Source organism: Musca vetustissima, unplaced genomic scaffold (genome assembly GCF_032173495.1).
Source record: "Musca vetustissima isolate MV318-11 ecotype Yass unplaced genomic scaffold, APGP_CSIRO_Mvet_v1 utg48497, whole genome shotgun sequence".
NCBI lineage: Eukaryota > Metazoa > Arthropoda > Insecta > Diptera > Muscidae > Musca > Musca vetustissima.
The window spans coordinates 15,437-37,835 of NW_026882353.1; the positions used below are offsets into that span (position 1 = coordinate 15,437).

General features: G+C 36.4%; 1 protein-coding gene across 1 annotated transcript; it reads right to left on the minus strand.

Annotated features, from left to right (window-relative positions):
• Nucleotides 1-1,483: 1,483 nt before the first annotated feature.
• Nucleotides 1,484-12,887, minus strand: LOC133328715 (protein shuttle craft-like). The gene is made up of 4 exons (XM_061537259.1): nucleotides 12,882-12,887; nucleotides 5,372-8,173; nucleotides 1,667-2,203; nucleotides 1,484-1,597 (listed from the first exon to the last, which is right to left on the minus strand). Exons 1-4 carry the CDS (start codon nucleotides 12,885-12,887, stop codon nucleotides 1,496-1,498), a joined length of 3,447 nt encoding a protein of 1,148 aa, XP_061393243.1. The 3' UTR covers nucleotides 1,484-1,495.
• Between the last annotated feature and the right edge of the window lie 9,512 nt (nucleotides 12,888-22,399).

Here is a 22,399-nt window from a genome sequence, read left to right on the forward strand (position 1 = left end):
GGTCATACGAGACGCAAAGTTGAACAGAAATGGCACTCTGTACACCAAACAACACATGTTACTCGCCTACGCCGATGACATCGATGTAATGGATCGAACATTGCGAGCGGTAACAGCCACCTTTGAACAAATTGAGAAGGAGTCAGCCAAAGTGGGTCTGGCAGTAAACGACGAGAAGACCAAGCTGATGGTATCAACGCGCCAGACGTCCAGTAGACTCGGATCAACTGTGGAACTTGAGAACTACAGCTTCGAGGCAGTCAAAGATTTTATATACCTTCGTACCGCCATAAATAAAACGAATGACATCAGTTTTGAAATTCGGAGAAGGATAGTGATGGCCAACAGATGCTACTATGGTCTGAGTAAGCAACTCATAAGCAAGGCCACCTCCCGCCAACCAAAGTCACACTCTACAAGATGCTGATACTACCCGTGCTGTTATATGAACCTGAATCATGTATACTTGCGCAAACAGATGAGGCAGCTCTTAAAGTGTTTGAGAGAAAAATTCTCCGAAAGATATATGGGCCGATCTGCGTTGACGGTGAATATCGTCGTCGATTGGATGGATATGAATTTTTTAAAGAATATTTTTTAGATGACTATACATTGCGTGGATTTTTTAAAGAATATTTTTAGAGGACTATACATGGCGTGGATTTTTTAAAGAACGCTGCGATTTTTTTAAAGAATATATTTGAGGCATAAAAATATCAATTCAAAATAAAACCACATAACAATTGAATTTCTGTTTACAGTTCATTGATAAACAATTTTATTACTAAACAAAATTTATATAGACTTTTTTTAGTTTTATTATTTAGTTTTTGTTTTGTAATAGTAGTTGTAGTAGAAGAAGTTTATTTCTTGTATGAGTGGTGTGTATTAATTTTGAGTTTTCAAATTTTTCAGAGGGGGGAGGAAGTGATTGGGAATTTACTATTTTGTAGATAATTTTTGTTTTTTTTCAGTTGAACTTTTAGTTAAAGATGGGTTTGATTTTATTTTTTAATTTGGTTCGGTGACAAGAAAATAAAGTTTTTTATATAAAATTAAGAAAATATTGAAAATATTAATTTTTGAAACACACAAAATTAAATGGGCATAATTGTTGATTTGTAAATTTCATTATACATTTCAATCGGCCATACAATAATTAGGAAGAAAAAAATAGAACGAAAATAGATTAAGGGATTTATAGCCAACACTTTTTTATTGGATTGGGGATTTTTTTTCAAAACACTTTAAGAAATATAATGGCTATAAATTCCAATTTTTTTTTACACAATGTTGGTTTGTTTTTTGAACAACAAAAATGAAAAAGAAGGAAAAGAAAAAGAAAAAATACAATACAAATTCAAATTTAAAGAAAAAAATAATATTTTGTAATATTTTTAGGAGGGTGTGGAGCGAGGGGGTTTTTAAATCAATCAAAAAAAAATTAAATGAAAAATTTTCACAAAGGGTTTCAGCAGTTGGTATTTTCTTAGCATTATCTCTTTAGACCCCAGGCATTGTTGCTGGGCACAGGGACACGCCGTTGGCCAGATTCACGAGCCATTACCTCCATGATACTGGTGGCGGGAAGCCAAGACTAAAAGAAAAAGAAAATAAAAAAATTATTAAAACATTCCAAATTTCTACCAGTTCTCCAACAACTCACCCTATCCTTGTATGCTGTTGCGACAACATTACGATTCGGCTCGGCATCGTAGGCCACCGATTCCACGCCAAACATTTCACACATTTCATGGACCAGCTGACGTTTCTCACGATTCATGGTGGGGAAAGAGTGTGATCGCGATTTTTGTTTACTTTCCTTGGCCAATTTCACCAGAGTGGTAAGAGCATCATGTATCGATTTCACCAATGCCGGATCACGTTTAGCAAATTTTCGTATAAAATCGGAATATTTTGTCATTAGTTTTTGTGGTAAATCAGGATTACGAATTTGTAAACCAATCGCTAGACGACGATTACGTTCTAGGGTACGACATTCCTCATTGCAGTCGAGTGTCTTATTAGATTTATTTGTTAGTTTAACGGGAGCTAAAATTTCCGATAGCTCCATATAATTGCCACGTTGCATTTCCGCCATAGATGAAGCCAATTGGGCGGTGGCAATGCGACTAAATTCACGTACCAATTCGGCACAGGTTCGCATCTGTTTGCGATTACCACATTCACATTGTACTTCGACCTGCAGGAAGAAAATAAGAGAAACAATTAAAATAAAAAAAGAAAAGTAAAAAATAAAAGGTTCGATCGGAAGACGAAGGAAGCCTAAAAAAATCGTCTGGTGGTCAGTTTAACATTAAAAAAATTACTTTAAATTGTCCTCCCCCTTTAAAAATCCACGCCTATTCGACAGTTAGTCCTTGAAAAATACCGACATTCGACAGTTAGTCCTAAGAATACCCTTTAAAAATCCACGCCTATTCGACAGTTAGTCCTTGAAAAAATACCCTTAAAAATCCACGCTTATTCGACAGATAGTCCTTAAAAAATACCCTTTAAAATCCACGCTTATTCGACAGATAGTCCTTAAAAAATACCCTTTAATAATCCACGCCTATTCGATAGTTATTCCTAGGTACAGTTAGTCCTCTAATTGGAAGAATACCAGTTCTTCTTATATACGTTTTCTCATTGAAAGACCAGTAGATCTCCTTATTGGAGATAATAATTTTTCTTATTGGAATACCATACGATTACTCATTGAAATACCAGTAGGTTTTCCTGTTGGAAGATCAATATGTTTTCTAATACGAATTCCAATTATTGTTCCAATATCAATGCCATAGGGTCTCCTAATAGGAAGATTCACAAGTTCACAAAAAATAAGTCTTCTAATTGGAATACGAAAAATGTTTCTAATAGGAATAAAAGAAGGTTATCTAATAGGGAAATCAATAGGTCTTCTAATAGGAATGAGTCCAATACGACCACTAATTATAATATGAATAGGTCTTCTAATAGGAAGAACAATGGGTGTTCTGATGGGAGAGGACAAGAGGTATTCTAACAGGGAAACCAGTAGTTTCTCTAATAGAAAGATCATTCAGTGTTCTGTTAGGAAGGACAAAATGTATTCTAAAAGGAAGTCCTATAGGTCTTCTAATACGGAGATGATGATCAATGGGTCCTCTAATAGAAAGACAAATTGGTATTCTAATAGAACAAAGGGTCTTCTTATTGAAAGCCCAATTGGTCTCCAAATATAAAGACAAATAGACCTAATATGAATTCCAATACGATTTACTTTAGGAAGACCAATAGGGTTTCTAATAGGTAAAAGATTTGGTATTCTTATTGGAAGGTCAATAGGTCTTCTTATTAGATGATCATTAGATCTTCATATTGAATCACCAAAAATTGTACTAATTGGAAGACCAATATGTATTCTAATTGGAAGACCAAAAAATCTTCCAACTAGAGATCTAATTGGAATTTCAATAGGAAGATCAACAGGTTTTATAATAGTTTATGTATATTCTAATAGGAATAATCAGAGCTATCTTCATATTGAATGACCAAAAACATTACTTATTGGACGACCAATAGGTATTCTAATTTAAATACTAATAAATCTTCCAACTACAGATCAAATTGGAAGTTGAATAGGAGAGGTTCAATTGTTTTTCTAATAGGTATACAATTTATCCTTCTAATAGAAAGAAGGATAAAAACTCTTCTAAGACGATTAATAGGCATTCTTATTAGAGGAGCAATAGTTCTTCCAATAGAAAATACAATAGTTCAATAGAAAGGAAAGGAAATAGGGTTTCTACTAGGAAACCCATTTTTTATATTAATGGGAATACCAATAGATCTTGTTGTAGGATAAGACCGATAGGGCTTATCTGTCTTCTAATAGGAAGACCAATAGGGATTGTTGACGGAATAACAATAAGTCTTCTAACTGTAGATTCAATTGGAATTCTAACAGGGACACGAATAGGATGGTCAATCGGCATTGGAATAGAAAAACCAACTGTTCTTCTAATAAGAATATCAATAGATCCATAGGTAAACAATTTTGTATTCTTATTGGAAGAATAATATATCTCCTAATTGGAAATACAATTGGAATTTTAACAGGTAGACAAATATGATTGTATTCTAATAGGATTTCTTCTAACAGGGGATTCAATAGGACTCCTTATTGGATAAGACCGATTGGTCTTAATGGAAGATCAATAGGTATTTTCAAACTGTAGATTCAATTGTAATTTTAATAGGAAGTCAAACATGAAGGTATTCTAATAGGAATTCAAAGATCACCACCAGTTCTTCTTATTGGAGGACCATTAAGTCTTCTAACAGGAAGGTATTCTTATAGGATAACCAATAAGTCTTCCAATAGGGGATCTTATAGGAAAATCAATAGTTATTCTAATAGGAACACCAATAGGTTTTCTTACTAGATAAAACCGAACTTATTGGATAACAAATAGGCCTTCTAACTGCAGATTCGATTGGAATTTTAACAGGATAGCAAATAGGATGAATAGGTGTTATTAGAAGTCAAAAAGGTCTTCCAACTGGAGAATTTTAATAGGAAGAGGTCAGCTGCGCCTCGAATAGGCGACGAGAATATCCTCTTAAATGACATATCAGGAAGATGTCGTCTTCTAAGAAGGGCTCCTTTTAAAAAGATATTCTAGTCGCCTATTCGAGGCGCAGCTGACCTTTTTAAAAGGCCTATTCGAATTATATGAGTGGAGTTAAGGTCTTCTATAAGGAATGCATTTTGACCTTCTATAAGAGAAGCTATAGTTTTTCATTTAAGAAGACCTTTTGGATTTCTATAATAAGACCTATAGGCCTTCTTTGAAGAATAAAATCATAGTCCTCTTTGAGAGGATCTATAGGACCTCTATAAGTGAAGCTATAGATATTTTTTAAGAATTCCGTTTGGGCTTCTATGAGGGGAGCGTTTAGATATTATATGATAGGAGCTATACGGCTTCTTATAAATACGACTTTGGAGCATCCTTTATTTAGGCCTTTTGAAATTCGATGAGAATAGCTAAAGGTTTTCTCTTTAGGAAGACTTTTATATCCTTTTTTTGGAAGGGATACAGGTCCCATTTTAAGAAGACATTTTGGCCCACCATGAGAAGGGCTAAAGGTTTTCATTAAGGACGAACTTTTGATCTTCTATGTGAGGTAATATGGGTTATATTTTAAGAAGACATTTTTGTAGTCTATGAGATGAGCTATAGGCCATCCATTAAACAGATCTTAGACTTCCTCTTAGAATTTTCATATGTCTGGATTTAGGACATTTTTTAGGCCTTTATCTGAACATAATTGTTGATATCATATGATAATCTATTTTTGTTGTTGTTATTCCCCCACTCACCATTTCTTTACACGGCGTCTCGGGGCAATCACCATCATGACAGGCGGCCATACACTTGTGACCACAGTTGGGTCGGGCAGTTGTACAACTTTGTTTGCATATTTCACCGGGCGTCTGGCATGGGCCCTCATGACAAGTCTTTATGCATTTGTGACGTCCACATGGCAGCGGCTTGTTACAAGCCAGACCACATGAGAAACTTTTCTGGGAACAGGGTATCGTTTTGCGCTGTTCATGCTGCCCATAACACCATTGGGTGGTAAACATCATACAAGGGGGACAGGTGGCCGACGAATGACATGTATGTTGGGGGGCATGATCGCAAGGATGTTTGCGAGAACAGGGTTTGGTGCAGACAGGTCTCTTTGTGCCACAGGGCACTGGAGGATATATGACCTCGGCACCACATTCACAAAACAGCTCTTCGAATGAGGAACGATAGCAGGGTGGACAATTGCCACGGTGGCAGGGTTGATCACATTTGTGTTTGCCACACGACAGGGTGTAATTGCAGGGCAGTGGGCAAAAGTGATCGATATCGATGCAACATTCCTGATTGCATTTGTGTTTGCCACAGGACCGCTTCTTTGTGCAACGTTTTTTGCAGCGGGCATCATCGGCCCGGGTGGATAATTGGCGACATTTTATCATTTGATCCATGTGACCGCAACGGCATTTGACGGCGGTTTGTTTGTTGCAGGGTGGACAATTGCCGGCATGGCATTTGAAGGTGCAGTGATGGGGATTGCTGGCCTTGCCACATTTTAGGGTTTTGCCACAGGTACCCTCACACAGAGGTATGGGATCAAGGCAGGATTTACGTTGCTCTGCAACAATGGGCATTTTGCCACATGGGCAGGAGGTGACAATGTCGGGGCTCATTTTGCAAGGTTTGCATTCGCCAGCATGGCAACATTGGTTGCATTTGTGATTGCCACAGGAGAGGTCTTTGCCACATGGCTTGCCACAGGAGTAGACATGTTTGTCGTGCGATTCTCGGGTGCAGGTGACCTGGCGCTCATTTTTGCTGCAGTGACACTTCTGATCAACCTTCTCTTTGCAAGGTGGACATTTACCCTCGTGACATTTCTCCTGGCAGACGTGGAGTTCACAGTTCAGTAGCTTTTCACAGGTGGAATCGCACTCTATGGTCTCCTTGATGCAACATTGCATTGTCTTGGAAGTCTTGCCACAGCCACATTCTCGCTTAACCTGGGCTTGGCAAGGCGGACAGGGTCCAGGGTGACACAGCAAAGTACAGGCATGGGGACAGCCTTCAATGCGGCCGCACACCTCTCCACATGAATGTGCAATGTCCTGATGATTATTCGTGGGATTTTTCAACTTGCCACAGAAGCAGTAATAATCGCGTGGCACATCTTTCTCCACATTCTGACAGGCGGGGCAACGCCACCCGTCATCTGATTTCGATGATGAGGCCCATTTTATGATACACTGTAAATGCATGATGTGATAGCAATTGTGGCAGGACCATACACTCTGTTGGGCCTTAATGGATTCCACGCACACTAAACATTCCAGGCGCCGGCATTCGATATCGCGTATCAGCTTTTCACGTTGTGAAAGTTTTTCATTTTCTGGGAACACTTTTTTGGGTGATTTCTTTTCGGGACTGGGCAGGGGACTATCTTTGCCATTGTCATGGGAATATTTCTCTTCGACACGGAAGCCATTGATGCGATCGCGATTGCGATTCCAATCGTCACGGCGTTTATTGCTGCGATAATTGTCGTAGCGTTGATGATAATCGTTGCGTTGATTGCGGCCGCCGCGTTCGGGGCGGTCATTGCGGTCGTAGCGATCGAAACGTTCTTCACGTTTTCCGCCGCCTGCGGAGTCTCTTCCTCCGGAACCTCCTCCTGCTGATCCCTCAGCATATTCCTGCTGTGATCTTCTGCCATTTTGATAGCGTTTATTTTGATGTCCAGCATTCTGCTCAGGATTTTGTTCATTGCCATTTCGATTATATTTTTCCGAATTCCGATGCTGTTGGGATTTACTAAAGGCCCCAGTGTTCTTTTGAACCCCACCAGGACCACCACCATTATTATTATTATTTTGTTGATGATTTCCTGTGGACCCACCATTTCCTCCTCCACCCCCACCATTCATTGTCAACGATGGCGTCGATGAATTCGAATTCGATGCCGAATCATTATTGTGATTTTTCTCTTGTAGATTTCGTGAAAATCTTTCCATATTCTTTTCAATACGATTGTGGTTACGGCGATTATTTTCCTTATCCTGTTTGTTGTTGTTGTGACGATTATTGTTGCGTCGATGTTGATGGCGTTTTTCTTCCTTTTCAAAACTGGTATCAGCGGGAGCCGTAGGATTCAAATGTTTATCCGCCGCCTGATGACCATTGGAAGTAGTTTGCGTGACCAATGGCTCCACATTGCCATTGGTATTGGCATTATTATTAGTCTCTAATTTTGTTTGATTTGTTTCGTTCAACGAAAGTTTATCAAAACGAGGCACAAATTCAGGTGCTGTAGCCTGCAACTTGGTATTGGAAAAATCAAAACCAGTTGCAAAAGGATTTGCATAGTATTGTGTACCACCACCGCTGCCATTGTCTCCATTATCAAGTCCGACACCGACACCAACACCACTACCATTTCCATTAAAATTTAAACCATAGCCTCCGGTAGGTTTGGGATCATAAAAATTCTGTCCCAATCCCAAGGAACTTGAAGAGTTGGGATTACTTAAAGGATGTACATTATAGTTTGGTAAATTATCAGCAGTCATCATATAAGGATTGGGGGAATTGAAATACTGGAAAGAGAAGAAAGTTTAAAAAAATTATTAGAATTTCTAATAAAAAAAAATTATTTAAAAAAATAAAATTTAAAACATTTTTAAAAAATATGTTGGAATTATTTTTATGGTCCACAATAGGGGCGTTATTCAACCGCTTGGGTCCATGAAAAATGTTCTTAAAAAATCCGTTTATTTGTGTCCCTGAAAATATTCAAAAATTCCCGCTTATTTGGGACCCTAAAATATATGGCACCTTAAAAAAAATCTCACTTCTTAGGGTCTCTGAAAATATTCCTAAACAATCCGGGGTCCCTGAAAAAAGTATTTAAAAAATTCCAGCTTATTGGGGTCCCGGAAAACTATTCACAAAAAACTTCAAATAAATCCACGCCTTTTTGGGTCCCTGAAAAAATAAAAAAAATTAAAAATTTTCCGCTCCCTGAAAAAATTCTAAAAACCAATCGCTTGAGTCCATGAACAAATATTTTTAAAAAATCCGCTTATTTGGGTCCTTGAAAATATTTAAAAATAAATTCCCGCTTATTTGGGACCCTAAAATATATGGCACCTGAAAGAAGTGACACTTCTTAGGGTCTCTGAAAATATTCTTAAACAATCCGAGGTCCCTTAAAAAGGTATTTAAAAAATTCCCGCTTATTTGGGTCAGGGAAAACTATTCATAAAAAATTTCAAATTTAATAAACAAAATCCTTAAAAAAGTCGTAAAGATCGCGAGAGATGGTATTCTACTCGAACATAAGTTGGACATCAAAAACGCCTAAAATCAAAAGAAAACGAAATACCAAACAGGTGGAATAAGTGAACCAGGATCTTAAACATACTAAATATCACCCATGGTCTTTGTGTGGGGGCTGCGTAGAACCATGGACTTTTGGGATATTGAAAATGTTTTGTGAAGAAGTTGTGCACCAAAAATGCACCTAGAACCTTCAAAATAACTATAAAGGTAGATGGACCTTTACCAGGGAGCTGTACCCAAAGGTTAACCAATATTGAACATTTTTGTTACGATGAAATAATGAAAACCCTAAATATTAACTTAAAACCAATTCGTTTGAAAAACAGGTCCGAAATCTCTAAAATAATGTGTATGAAAATATCAAAATTACGAAGGTACCCTTACATCAGGGATGCAAAAGTTGGTACAATTGTACTAATTTTAGCACTATTTGAAAGTCAAAAATACAATAGCACCCCAATGACATAGTTAACACTATTTCTAAATTGTATCAAATTATTCTCACTTAAAAGTATTATAAGTACTTAAACATACAACATGGAATGAATCGTCATCCCCCGCTGTCGTTACGAATGGATGAATTTGCCGCTTCAAAATTCAGTATTCCCGATAAGATTGATAAATTCAGTGAAGATATTAATATTAATTAATTATTATTTCTGTAACTGTTCTATGAGAGAGGTGATTTTTCAATGTTTCAAGAATAATTCGGTACAGATATTCATGTTCTTTTTAAATTCTCAACAACTCGATGGCTTTCACGTCAAGAAGTTGTTGAAACAATTTTGGCGCAGTGGGAGTCACTTTAATATTATTTTACACTAAATGATTTCGAAGCTGATTCCCAAAAGTTAAGGCTCTATTCTATTATTTCAGAATTTTCAAACCCTTAATATATCCTCCACACTATGGTGGAGGATATATTAATTTTGTCATTCCATTTGTAACTCATCGAAATTTTCAATAAGTATTGACCAGGGTAAAATTCTAAGACGATCTAGCCACGTCCGTCCGTCTGTTGTAATCACGCTATCTTCTGAAGGAATTGAAATAGATCGTCAAAATTTTGCATAGAGTCTGCAGGCAGGTCAAGTTCGAAGATGGGCTATAACGGTCCACGTTTAGGCATAGCCCCATATAAGGGTACAGCCCAATTTTCGATATTTTGGGGTTCTTGAGCGCGCTATTCAACCGAATTCGCTGGGGATGCCCCCATATAAGGGCATTCCCAATTTCGGTATTTTGGGGTTTTTGAGCGCGGTTTTCAACTGAATTCGGTGAAATTTGGTAAATTGGGTTCTTTTTAGGTATCAAATATCCTCACTACAAGTTATATATATCGGTCCACTTTTTCTGGTTACCCCCAAATAACGGTACCCCCAGTTTACGGTATTTTGGGGAGTTTAAGCGCGTTTTTAAACCGAATTCGCTGAAATTTTGTTTTTTTGTAATCGCATATGGTAACAAACCTCCCTCCCAAAAATTATTAATATTCGTCCCCTATTAGGGGTAGTCCCCATATAACCCCCTTTTTATACCCTCCACCATAGTATGGAGGGTATATTAATTTTACCATTCCGTTTGTAACTCATCGAAATATTCATTTCCGACCCTAAAATGTATATATATTCTTGATCAGGGTAAAATTCTAAGACGATTTAGCCATTTCCGTCCGACTGTCCGTCTGTTGTAATCACGCTATCTTCTGAAGGAATTGAGATAGGGTGCTGAAATTTTGCATAGGTTTGTCTTTTGTCTGCAGAAAGGTCAAGTTCGAACATGGGATATATCGGTCCACGTTTAAGCATAGCTCCCATATAACAGTACCTCCCAATTTTCGGTACTTTGGGGTTCTTGAGCGCGTTTTTCAACCGAATTCGCCGCAATTTGGTATTTGGTAGTCGTATATGGTAACAAATCTCCCTACTAAAAGTTATTAATATTCGCACCCTTTTTGGTGTAGTCCCCATATTAAAATAGTTATCTGATTTGTTCGGCGTTTTAGGTTTGGTTCTACGACTCTTTTGTAATCATTTCACCTGCGGAGGATAGAATGTAAGGTTCGATAATGTACTATATATGAACTATAGCCCAGATATAGGCCTAGCCCCTGTGTGGGACGTACTAGAAGGAGTGCATCGATATTTACCATCTTCGAACTTGAACAAAGTTTGGAATAAATAATAATATAGGCACAAATTGGATGAATTCAAATTTTTCTGAAATGGATTTGTTCCAAAAATACGTGGGGTCTAGAACCAATATTTCGACGAGGCACATTTTCACTTTATCAAAGTGTATACACCCTCAAAATTTTGGAATAAATAATAAGATGGGCAACGTTTGGATGAAATCAAAAATTTTTGAAACAAATTTGGTCCAAAGAAACATGGGGTCTAGGACCAATATTTAGAACCATAATCGGTTTGTAGATATGCCGTTATAGGTACACTTTTTGGTATGCTCCCTATATTTTTTGTAAGTACCTGTCAGTATATCTATGGTGGAGGGTATCCAAAGTTCGGCCCGGCCGAACTTAACGCTTTTTCACTTGTTTATATTAAAATAGTTATCTGATTTGTTCAGAATTGAAATTTGTATTTCATGTATGTCGGCAAGATTCAGGCATTTCTCCATATAATGATAATTCCTGAAGAGAAATTTATATATACATATATATATATATATATATATATATATCGGTCATTAATTAGGCATAGCCCTCATATGAGTATAACCCCAAATATTCGCTAATTCCTACACTAAGTAATCTAAATTGCAGTAGTTTGAGGATTGTATATTCCATGCGTTATTAGTATATGTCAACGCTTTGGGGTTTTCATTACAAATTGCGGAAATTTGTATTTGGTGTACACAATTGTTTTCATAAACTGGTTTATAGAATTATTTTTTTTTTTTGTATGTTCCCTATATTTTCATTTCAATTATCCGTCAGTATACCTATGGAGGTGTTTTTAAGTTTTCATTTTATCTATGTGTATATAAAAATGAGTTCTTAATGTGTGTTTTTATTAATTGTTAATGACAATACAAATTTTATTAAAAAGTATATAAAAAGTACAATCGGACTGAAAAAAGTACACTTTTTATTGAAAGCCAGTACAATTTGAATAATTTCATTTCGCATCCCTGCCTTACATGGAAGCTATACCAAAACGTGAAGCGATATTGTTCATTACTGGTAGGAAGATTTACTACTCAATGAGAACCCTAAATACTAACTTACAACCACTACAGTTAAAAAACGGCTCAAGCACCCGAAAATCGGAAATGCCGTTATATGGGAGCAAACCCAAAACGTGGATCGATATTGATTACTTTTGGTAGGAAGATTTGCTACACAATGAGAACCCAAAATACTAAATGTCAGCCAATTCCAATGACAAAAAAACCAAAAATTTGGAAGTATTCTTAAATGGAGGATACCTTAAAAAGAGGACCAATATTAATAATTTTTGTTAGCGAGATTTGCTACCCAAAAATAATCCAAAATACTAAATTGCAGCCAATTCGGATGAAAAACGAACCCAAAACACCGAAAATCGGAAGTTCCGTTATTTAGTGGCTACCCTAAATATTGGACCGATATTAATTATTTTTGGTAGAAAGATTTGTCACCCAATGAGAACTCAAAACGCCAAATTATAGGCAATTCAGTTGAGAAACGAACTCAAAATACTGAAAATCGGAAGTGATATTATATGGAGGCTACCTTAAATCGCAGACCGAAATTGATAATTTTTGTTTGGGAGATTTTCTACCTAATGAGAAACAAAAATACCAAATTACAGTCAATTCTGTTGAAAAACGTGTTCAAGCTCCCCAAAAATACCGAAATTTAGGACGTATCCTTATATGGAGCCACCCTTAAACGTGAGCTGATATTAATAAATTTTGGTAGAAAGATTTGCAACCCAATGAGAACTCAAAATACCAAATTACAGCCATTTTGATTGAAAAGCGTGTTCAAACTCCCTAAAATACCGAAATATAGGAGGTACCCTTATATGGGAGCTACATCAAAACTTTGACCGATCTATATAATTTTTAGTGGGAAATTTTCTTAACCAATGAGAACTCAAAATACCCTAAAATTGAGGTATCGATATATGGGAACTACTTCGAAACTTGGACCAATATTGATAATTTTTGGTAGGAAGCTTCGCTATCCAATGAGATTCCAAAATATGAATTACAGACATTTTGGTTGAAAAACGAACTCAAAATACCAAAAATCGGAAGTGCCATAATATGGGGGCTACCCTAAATCCCGGACCGAAATTGATAATTTTTGTTAGGGAAATTTTCTATCCGAAGAGAACCCAAAATACCAAATAACAGACAATTCTGTCGGAAAACGTTCCCAAAATGTAGAAAAAAGAGGGTACCGTTATATGAGAACTACCCCGAAACTTGGACCAATATTGATAATTTTTGGTAGGAAGCTTCGCTACCAAATAAGAATCCAAAAAACAGCAAAATTATTTGAAAAACGGTGTCCGAACATCTCGAAATATCGAAAATTGAAAGGTTACGTTTTATGGGGGTACACTAAAAAGTGGACCGATATTGATAATTTTTATAAGGCAAGTTTCACATCCATCGCGAACCAAAAATACCAAATTACAGCCTAATCGATTGAAAAAAGTTCCGAAGTAACGAATATTGGGAGTACCGATGTATGGGGGCTATACCAAACAGTGGACCAATATATCCAAATTCGAAAAACAAATAACTTAGTAATAATAGCAAGGTGAGGGCAACATTTCAAAGCACTATCTTTTTCAACATTTCCATGGAAAATCTTTTTGTTCCGAATAATTTCAAGATTGCTCTCATTTTTTTTCCGAATTTATATTGAAAACTAGTCTCCCACCATAAAATGGAAAGCTTATCTTGAATTTGCCATTAATGGCAATAATAATATTGAAGCTTAAAGGTGATGAACTTAATCTAAAGAGATAAGAAAAGCGGAATATATTAAACAAAATTGTTCAAGTGATTTTCAAAACACTGGCGTATCAAATAGTCGTATTTCAGAACACAAAGAGGGAACAATAGACGCTTAAAAAAATATTATGAAGATTTTATTAAATATTTGTATGCTGCTCTTGGCAATACAGGTGAGTTAGAAAAATCAAAAATGTATTCAGCTTAACTATAATTTTTTTCCGTCCCAGATTTCGTGGGCAGCACCCAGAAAATCTTCATCGATCATAACCACAACCAGTGAACCCGTGACGTCTTCTTCGATATCCTCAACCTATCAGAAACGTTATCAATTATTCGACACCATTCTATTGAAAGTAAATAAAATTATTTCCGATGAAATTGTCGAGAAAACCTCCATCTATCCGGATGTCCTTAAAGACTACACCGTGTGGTATGAAGCAAATCATAAAAAAATTCCCGCCAACAAACAGCAACAATATTCCGAACTTAAAGAAAATTTACAAGATTTTATAACGACTTCAGAAGGCTATGAAAAAGCACCCACAAATTGTTCGTTGCAACGTAAAATGCATACGCTATTTTTCACCATAGAAAATCTACGCTATGATCTGCGTCATCGTGAGGTAAATCAAATATGGTCACGCTATCAAAAGAATTTAAAGGACACCGATGAGGAAGCTAAGAAAAAAGAATTTTTGCAAAATGATTTACCCGTGATAATTAAGGATGTGGAACAATTCATTGCGAGCTTGGATGCCAGAGGAAAGGAGGATAATAAGGATATCATTAATTGGTTTACGGCTTTGCAATCGAAAACTAACGATGAGGGTAAAGTGGATGCCTTCGATGATATTCAAGATTTATATGGTGAAGAATATGAACGGGAGACAGCAGCTGGTGGGGTAAATTGTCGTTTGACTGTGCAGCTTGAATGGCGTGAACAAATCATAAAGGGTGTACTAATGGCTATTGTATCGGCATTGAACCCGGAGGCGGAGATTTCAACTGCTTAAATATTAAAAAATGGAAATTGAATAAAAAATCAGATTTAAAAATCGATCGGAACTTTATATGTGAAAGTTTTGTCATGGTAAATTGTTATCAGGAGAAAACTAGTGTCAATACGATTGAAAAACGTGTCCAAACTCCCCAAAATACCGAAATCTAGGAGATACCCCAAAACTTGAGCCAATATTAATAATTTTTGGTTGTAAGATTTGATATTCAATGAGAACCCCAAACATCAAATTAGAGCCAATTCCTTTGAGAAACGTGCTCAAACTCCCCGAACATCCGAAATTTAGGAGGTACCCTTATATGGGGGCTACCCTATAAAGTAGACCAATATTGATAATTTTTGGTGGGAAGATTTCATACCCAATCGGAAACCAGAATACCAAATTACAGCCCATTCGGTTGAAAAACCTGTCAAAACTCCCCAAATATCCAAATTTGGGAGGTACCCTGATATAGTGGCTACCCTAAAAAGTGGACCAATATTGATAATTTTTGGTAGGAAGATGGGGTACCTAATTAGAACCCAAAACATCAAATTAGACCCAATTCCTTTTGAAAGGCGTACTCAAAATACCAAAAATGTCGAAAATTAGGAGGTACCCTTATGTGGGAGCTACCCCAAAAATTGGATCAATATTGATAATTTTTGGTGGGAATATTGGCTACCCACAGAGAAATTAAAATGTTGAATTACAACCAATTTGGTTGAAAACCATGTCCAAACTCCTCAAAAATTCGAAATTTTGGAGGTATCCTTATATGAGAGCTACCCTAAAAAGTGGACCAATATTGACAATTTTTGGTATGGAGATTTGCTATCCAATGAGAACCCAAAATATCAAATTAGAGCGAATTCAGTTGAAAAACAAGTCCAAAATATAGATTTTCGGTGCTACCGTTATATGAGGGCTATACCTAAAGGTGGACCGATACAAATAATTTTTGTTCGAGAGGTTTTACACCCAAAGAGAATCCAAAGTATCAAATTTCAAGCAGTTGGGATGAAAAATTTTTCGGTGCTACCGTTATATGAGGGCTATACCTAAAGGTGGACCGATACAAATAATTTTTGTTCGAGAGGTTTTACACCCAAAGAGAATCCAAAGTATCAAATTTCAAGCAGTTGGGATGAAAATTTTTGGCCAAACTTTCAAAAAGTCCGAAATTTAGGATGTAACGTTATACGGGGAACAACCTAAATAAAAGTGGACCAAAATTGGGGACGAACCTAAAAAGTGTACCAATATTGATAATTTCTAGTATAAAGTTTGCTCTATAAACTGAGAACCCTTAATATCAATGTAAATATTTAGGGTTTTTAAAAAACACACGCCTGATTAGAGTCCGCCTATGTGAGCTGTTGAAAAAATATTTTTTTAAAAAATCCACGCCTGATTAGGGTCCGCCTATGTGAGCTGTTGAAAAAATATTTGTAAAAAACCCACGCCTGATTCTGGTGCGCCTAAGCGAGCTCTTGAAAAAATATTTTTAAAAAACCCACGCCTGATTATGACCCGTCTATGTGAGCTGTTGAAAAAATATTTTTAAAAAATCCACGCCTGATTAGGGTCCGCCTATGTGAGCTGTTGAAAAAATATTTTTAAAAAATCGACGCCTGATTATGGCCCGCTATGTGAGCTCTTGAAAAAATATTTTTTAAAAAATCCACGCCAGATTCTGGTTTTTAAAAAACACACGCCTGATTAGAGTCCGCCTATGTGAGCTGTTGAAAAAATATTTTTTTAACAAATCCACGCCTGATTAGGGTCCGCCTATGTGAGCTGTTGAAAAAATATTTTTAAAAAATCCACGCCTGATTCTGGTGCGCCTAAGCGAGCTCTTGAAAAAATATTTTTAAAAAACCCACGCCTGATTATGACCCGTCTATGTGAGCTGTTGAAAAAATATTTTTAAAAAATCCACGCCTGATTAGGGTCCGCCTATGTGAGCTGTTGAAAAAATATTTTTAAAAAATCGACGCCTGATTATGGCCCGCTATGTGAGCTCTTGAAAAAATATTTTTTAAAAAATCCACGCCTGATTCTGGTGCGCCTATGCGAGCTCTTGAAAAATATTTTTAAAAAACCCACGGCTGAATATGGCACGCCTATGTGAGCTGTTGAAAAAAAATATTTGTAAAAAATCCACGCCTGATTATGGCCCTTGAAAATATATTTTTAAAAAAATCCACGCCTGTGCTGGTACCTTAAAAAATATTTTTAAAAATCCACGCCTATTTGGGGTCCTGAAAACTAGTTTTTACGTGTGAATCATCCCTGCTCTATTGCCTTTGATTTCTTAGAATCGAAATTTGTCAACCCATATATTATCAAACTCATATCACACATACACACCTACTACCCTAGATCAGGGATGGAAAATAAAAAATGTGAAAAGGTACCATTTTTTAATAAAAGGGTACTTTTTTCAAGAAACTACAAAAAAAAAATATTTTATTCAGTTTCATAAAGATCGATTTTCAAGATATCACTTAGTGTACCTTTCTGATGGTAATAATATGAGAATTCTTGCTTCTTTCGATTGCATTTGAATATGTATGCTACTGACTAATTTCAAATTCATTACCTCTTTCTCGAAAGCCAATACATATACCCCAAACAAACATGAATTTCAGTTCCAAAGTGCTCTTAAAATTATTGAAGTAAACACGACGACTAGGAATATCATCAATTTGCCTACCTTAGGAGATAGCAGAGTATGCCAAATTGAGTATCTGACAAACATATCCATTTGTAATTTTAATCATAACTGAACAGTTATCAGTCGAAAACCTGTTCATTTTTTCAAGAGAAATATTGCAATCACATCAATATCTTTATCTGCATACTTTTGTCGGTAAATCCATAACAAATTCTAATCCAAAAAAAAAAAAATATATATATATATATATATATATATATGTCATTGCTTAATGAAGTATTGGAATGGTACTGAAATAGTCACGGGGGTACTACGGTACTTTTTTGGGTAAAAAAGTACTGAAAAAAGTACTATTGTACTGAATTTTCCATCCCTGCCCTAGATATTACGAAATAAAAAAACACAATAATTAAGATCATAGCAACAAAAACGAAATTTACTTACATGATACTGCTGTTGTTGTTGCGATTTATTGGCGGAACGATAATCATGATGATGAGGATCTTGAGCTTGATATTGAGGCATAATGGGATTTGAAAATAGGCCAGCATCTAGGACACCACCATTATTTGTATATGTCGCTGAACCAGAAGGATGAACAACGCCGACACCGCCACCTCCTGCTCCTCCTCCAGCTAAAAGATTATGTTGCATTATAAATTGATTGAAGTTAACGTAATCCCTGTTATTATTGTTGTTGTTGGGGTTCGAATGATTTTTACCAGTGAGTGATGGTTGATTAACAGGGACTGCTGATGTTGTGGAACTACTTAAATTGGTGATATCCGAGGTATTGGCACCAAAACCTGGCCATAGCTGAGATATCGGTGGCTGGGTTGTTTGCGGTTTAGGGTCTGCCGACATGTTGATTGGTTGATGATGGGTTGGTTGGTTGTTTGGTTGGATGTTGGTATTGGTGAGTGTTTGTGGGATATAGGGAAAACCACGCTGGCTGGCTGTCTTGTCACTGTGGTGGTAATGCTGGTCTGTCAAACTGCTGCCGCTGCTTGGCGTTGAACTTGACACACAGAGTGCAGAACAACAACAACAACAAAAAATTGTTCACTTTTACTGGATTCCTTTTTTCCTTGGAAGAACCCTTATGGCTTTTTTCTTCCTTCCTACTACTTCTCCGGCCACTAAGGGCCCCTGCCAAAAATTCCTTGGCTTGTGATCAGTACCGCGGCGTTTGCTTACTTTTCACCCAACCCAATGTGGGGGTAAACAAATTGAGTTCCTTAATGGGGCTTGAGAAAGTCCCACGTAGTAGGATGCGGAATAGTAATATTGGCAGCTACACGCTACTTCTTGGTCGCTGTCGTTGACTTTTCACCCGTTCGTCGTCGTCGTCGGTGACGGCCGTACTGTTTCTGCTTCTTTTCTTTGTACCAACACACACTTGCAATTTTATTCTGCACACGATGATTACCAAAAAAGAAACGACACAACGGAAGACAAAAAATGCCAAAGAGAAAGATGGAAAGTTAGTTAAAGCACAACAGAACTTGCACGATATGTTAAAATTATGAAATTGCCAGCTTGATAAGAAAGCTTAAGGGGGAGCAGGGAAGAAGAATGCAAGAGATGGCAAAAACCTGGCAATTTCATGATTTTAACAAAAACAGACGTTCACTTACACCCGCACACATGCAAAAAATAAGTTAAAAAAGTTTATTTTTTCCTTCCACAACTGCTGCTGCTGCTTAGGGAGAAACAAGTCGACTTGTGAGTAATCGATAAATCGGTTATCGGTTATTGCATCAGCAAATGCCATAATACCGTTGAGTGTTGCCAACTACACATGTTATGCAAAAGGACGTTGTTACACCGCAGATGCTATTTAACAAAGAGAGAAATGAATAAATGTGAATTTTTATGAAATTTTAATAAAAATTTGATTAAAAATATACTTTTAGGGAGCTACAAAAGGCGTGGATTTCTTAAAGATGGCGTGGATCTTTTAAAGAATATTCTGGGCATCTATAAAAGGCGTGGATTTTTTAAAAAATATTTTAGGGCATCTATAAAAGGCGTGGATTTTTTAAAAAATATTTTAGGGCATCTGTAAGTGGCGTGGATTTTTTAAAGAATGTTTTTTAAGGACCATCAAACAAGCAGTGGATTTTTTAAAGAATATTTTTAAGGGACCATCAAACAAGCAGTGGATTTAGGGTACATTTTAGGGTCCTACACAAGGCGTGGATTTTTTAATAAATATTTTTAGGGACTTACACAAGGCGTGGATTTTTCAAGGAATATTTTTAGGGACCTACACAAGGCGTGGATTTTTCAAAGAATATTTTTAGGGTCCTAAAGTAGACGAGAATTTTTTAAGGCCATTATTAAGGGACCCGTTTAAAAAAGTGGTCCCATAACCCAAAATACAAAATTACTGAGGGTACTTTTATATGGAGACTATACCGAAACTTGAAGCGATACCAAAATACCGAAAATCGGAAGTGCCATTAGATGGGGGCTCTACCTTAGCGTGAATCGTAAATTTCGAAGAACCAAAGAGAACTCAAAATTCAAACTTATAGCCAATATACTTAAAAAATGTCCCCAAAATTTTGGAAAATTCCGAAATTTACGGGTACCTTTTTATGGGGGCTAACCTAAAATGTGAACCAATATTGACCATTTCTTGTAGGAAGTTTTGTTACTCAATAAGAACCCATAATACAAAATTACAGCTCATTTGGTTGGAAAACGAAGCCAAAATATCGAAAATCGGAATTACTGTTATATGGGAGATACCCCGATACATGGGCCAATATTGATAATTTTGGTAGGCAGATTTGCTAACCAATGAGAACTCAAAGTACTAAATTACGCCAATTCGGTTGAAACACTAACCCAAAATACCGAAAATCGGAAGTGCCGTTATATGGGAGCTACTCCAAAACGAGGATGGATATTGACAATTGTTGGTAGGCAGATTGGCTAACCAATGAGAACCCAAAATACCAAATTACAGCCAATTTAGTTAAAAACCAAACCCAAAATACCGAAAATCGGAAGTGCCGTTATTTGGAGGCTACCCCAAAAGGTGGTTCGATATGCTTAATTTTTGATGGGGAGATTTGCTAAGTCCCAATTTAGATTAGGCGAGTTTACTTGCGGCAAGTCTTTGTTTGTAGGAGAGACGGGAAAGGGGTATAGAAATGAAAAAAAATTGCTCGTACCGACAATTTTCTGGCAATTCGTTTTGTGTATTTCGTATTTGTTGACATTTTATATACATATGTATATTTAAATGTGAAAAAACAACAAATGAAAAATATTTTTGGAAACCGAATTGCCTTGTATAGTCTTGATTTAGATTAGGCGAGTTTACTTGCGGCAAGTCTTTGTTTGTAGGAGAGAGGGGCAAGGGGAATAGAAATGGAAAAAAAATTGCTCGTACCGACAATTTTCTGGCAATTCGTTTTGTGTATTTCGTATTTGTTGACATTTTATATATATTTAAATGTGAAAAAACAACAAATAAAAAAATTTTTTGGAACCGAATTGCCTTGTATAGACGCATGGAGCAAGTTCAAAAGAGATGTAAGAGTTGCACTTGCTTGGTGTTTTTCTTCCGGAAACATTCAGTCGAGATCTTTGGAAACAATTTGGCAACGCCATCTACACCTCATATTCGTCTACTTGACTCGATTAAAATATAAAGTTAGTACCATCTTTAGGATTACGTTCTTGCCTTGTTAATCCATTGCCTGGAAATTCGTAGCTTGTGGCCAGCGTTGGATAGGTTTCGTGGCCCCAAAACGGATGGTACTCTGCCATTTTGCCGATCAATTCATCGCTGTAAAGACTTGTTTTTGGGAAATTTGTTAAAAAGTCAATTTCTACCAGTTTTTTTTACCAAGTAAAATTTTCATTAATCTGAACGGATTTCTTGCTAAAAATTCCCCTAAATTAGAGCTGATTGGTAATTAATATAATTAATGATCGTTATTGGTTGTTACAATTCAATCATAATTATTCACAGCCATCTTAGCAAGAAAATAATTATGGTTCATGGTGCCATCTCGCTATGCGGTAAGTTTCTCAGTTAGATAGTGCACAAAGGGAATGCAAAAATATATTGTTAATTCTTCTACTCTCATTAGGATTGGCACCCAGCCTATAATCATTGTTGTTGTCATTGCGTTTGCCAGCCATAAAAATACGGGTTTTTTTCACTTGCTTTGTGCAGCGTAAAACCCAGCAGCATATACAACGTTAATGAGAGTAGTCAGTCACTCGTACACTTCTGTTGAACTATAGTTATGTGATAAAATCACGTGTAATCGCAGAGCATTAAAGGAGGAAAAAGTGATTTTTTGAAGACAATTGAATTATTAGAAATGTGCGCCGTTGATTCAAGTAATACAGCTATATAAGTCCAACATTTTAATACTGTTCGATTTCCCGGAGTGGCTTCCAAATTTTAATATAATATCAGCGAAAACTGGATATTCCCAATGGTATCAAAAACCGATGATTTGCGAAGTTAGTGATGTCTAGTAGTATCAAAGAGTGAGATAATCCAAAACCTTACTAACATCCTGAAATACATTAAGGAGTTACTACGAATATTCCAAACTCGATGCACCAACTCAGAACGATTTGTTCGGACGTCCACAGTCAGTCAGCCAGCCTTATTCATAAGTATAAATCTAAATTTTAATATTTCGAATCGGTGCTACTCAAGGTATTATTAATTGTTACAATTTGTTATTATGGGTACGAATTAGTTTTTCTATTTAAAATTATATAACTTTAGTTTCTAACAAATTTGCTTGAACATTTTATTTAATCGCAACTATTATGAGGAGTTGCTACAC

What these genes read in the sequence shown, in the direction of transcription:
- LOC133328715 (XM_061537259.1), bottom strand. An exon ending in AGACGCCGTGTAAAGAAATG is followed by an intron (nt 2,204 to 5,371) that starts GTGAGTGGGGGA and finishes TTCTTCCTGCAG; the next exon opens with GTCGAAGTACAATGTGAATG. An exon ending in CAACAGCATACAAGGATAGG is followed by an intron (nt 1,598 to 1,666) that starts GTGAGTTGTTGG and finishes TTTTTCTTTTAG; the next exon opens with TCTTGGCTTCCCGCCACCAG.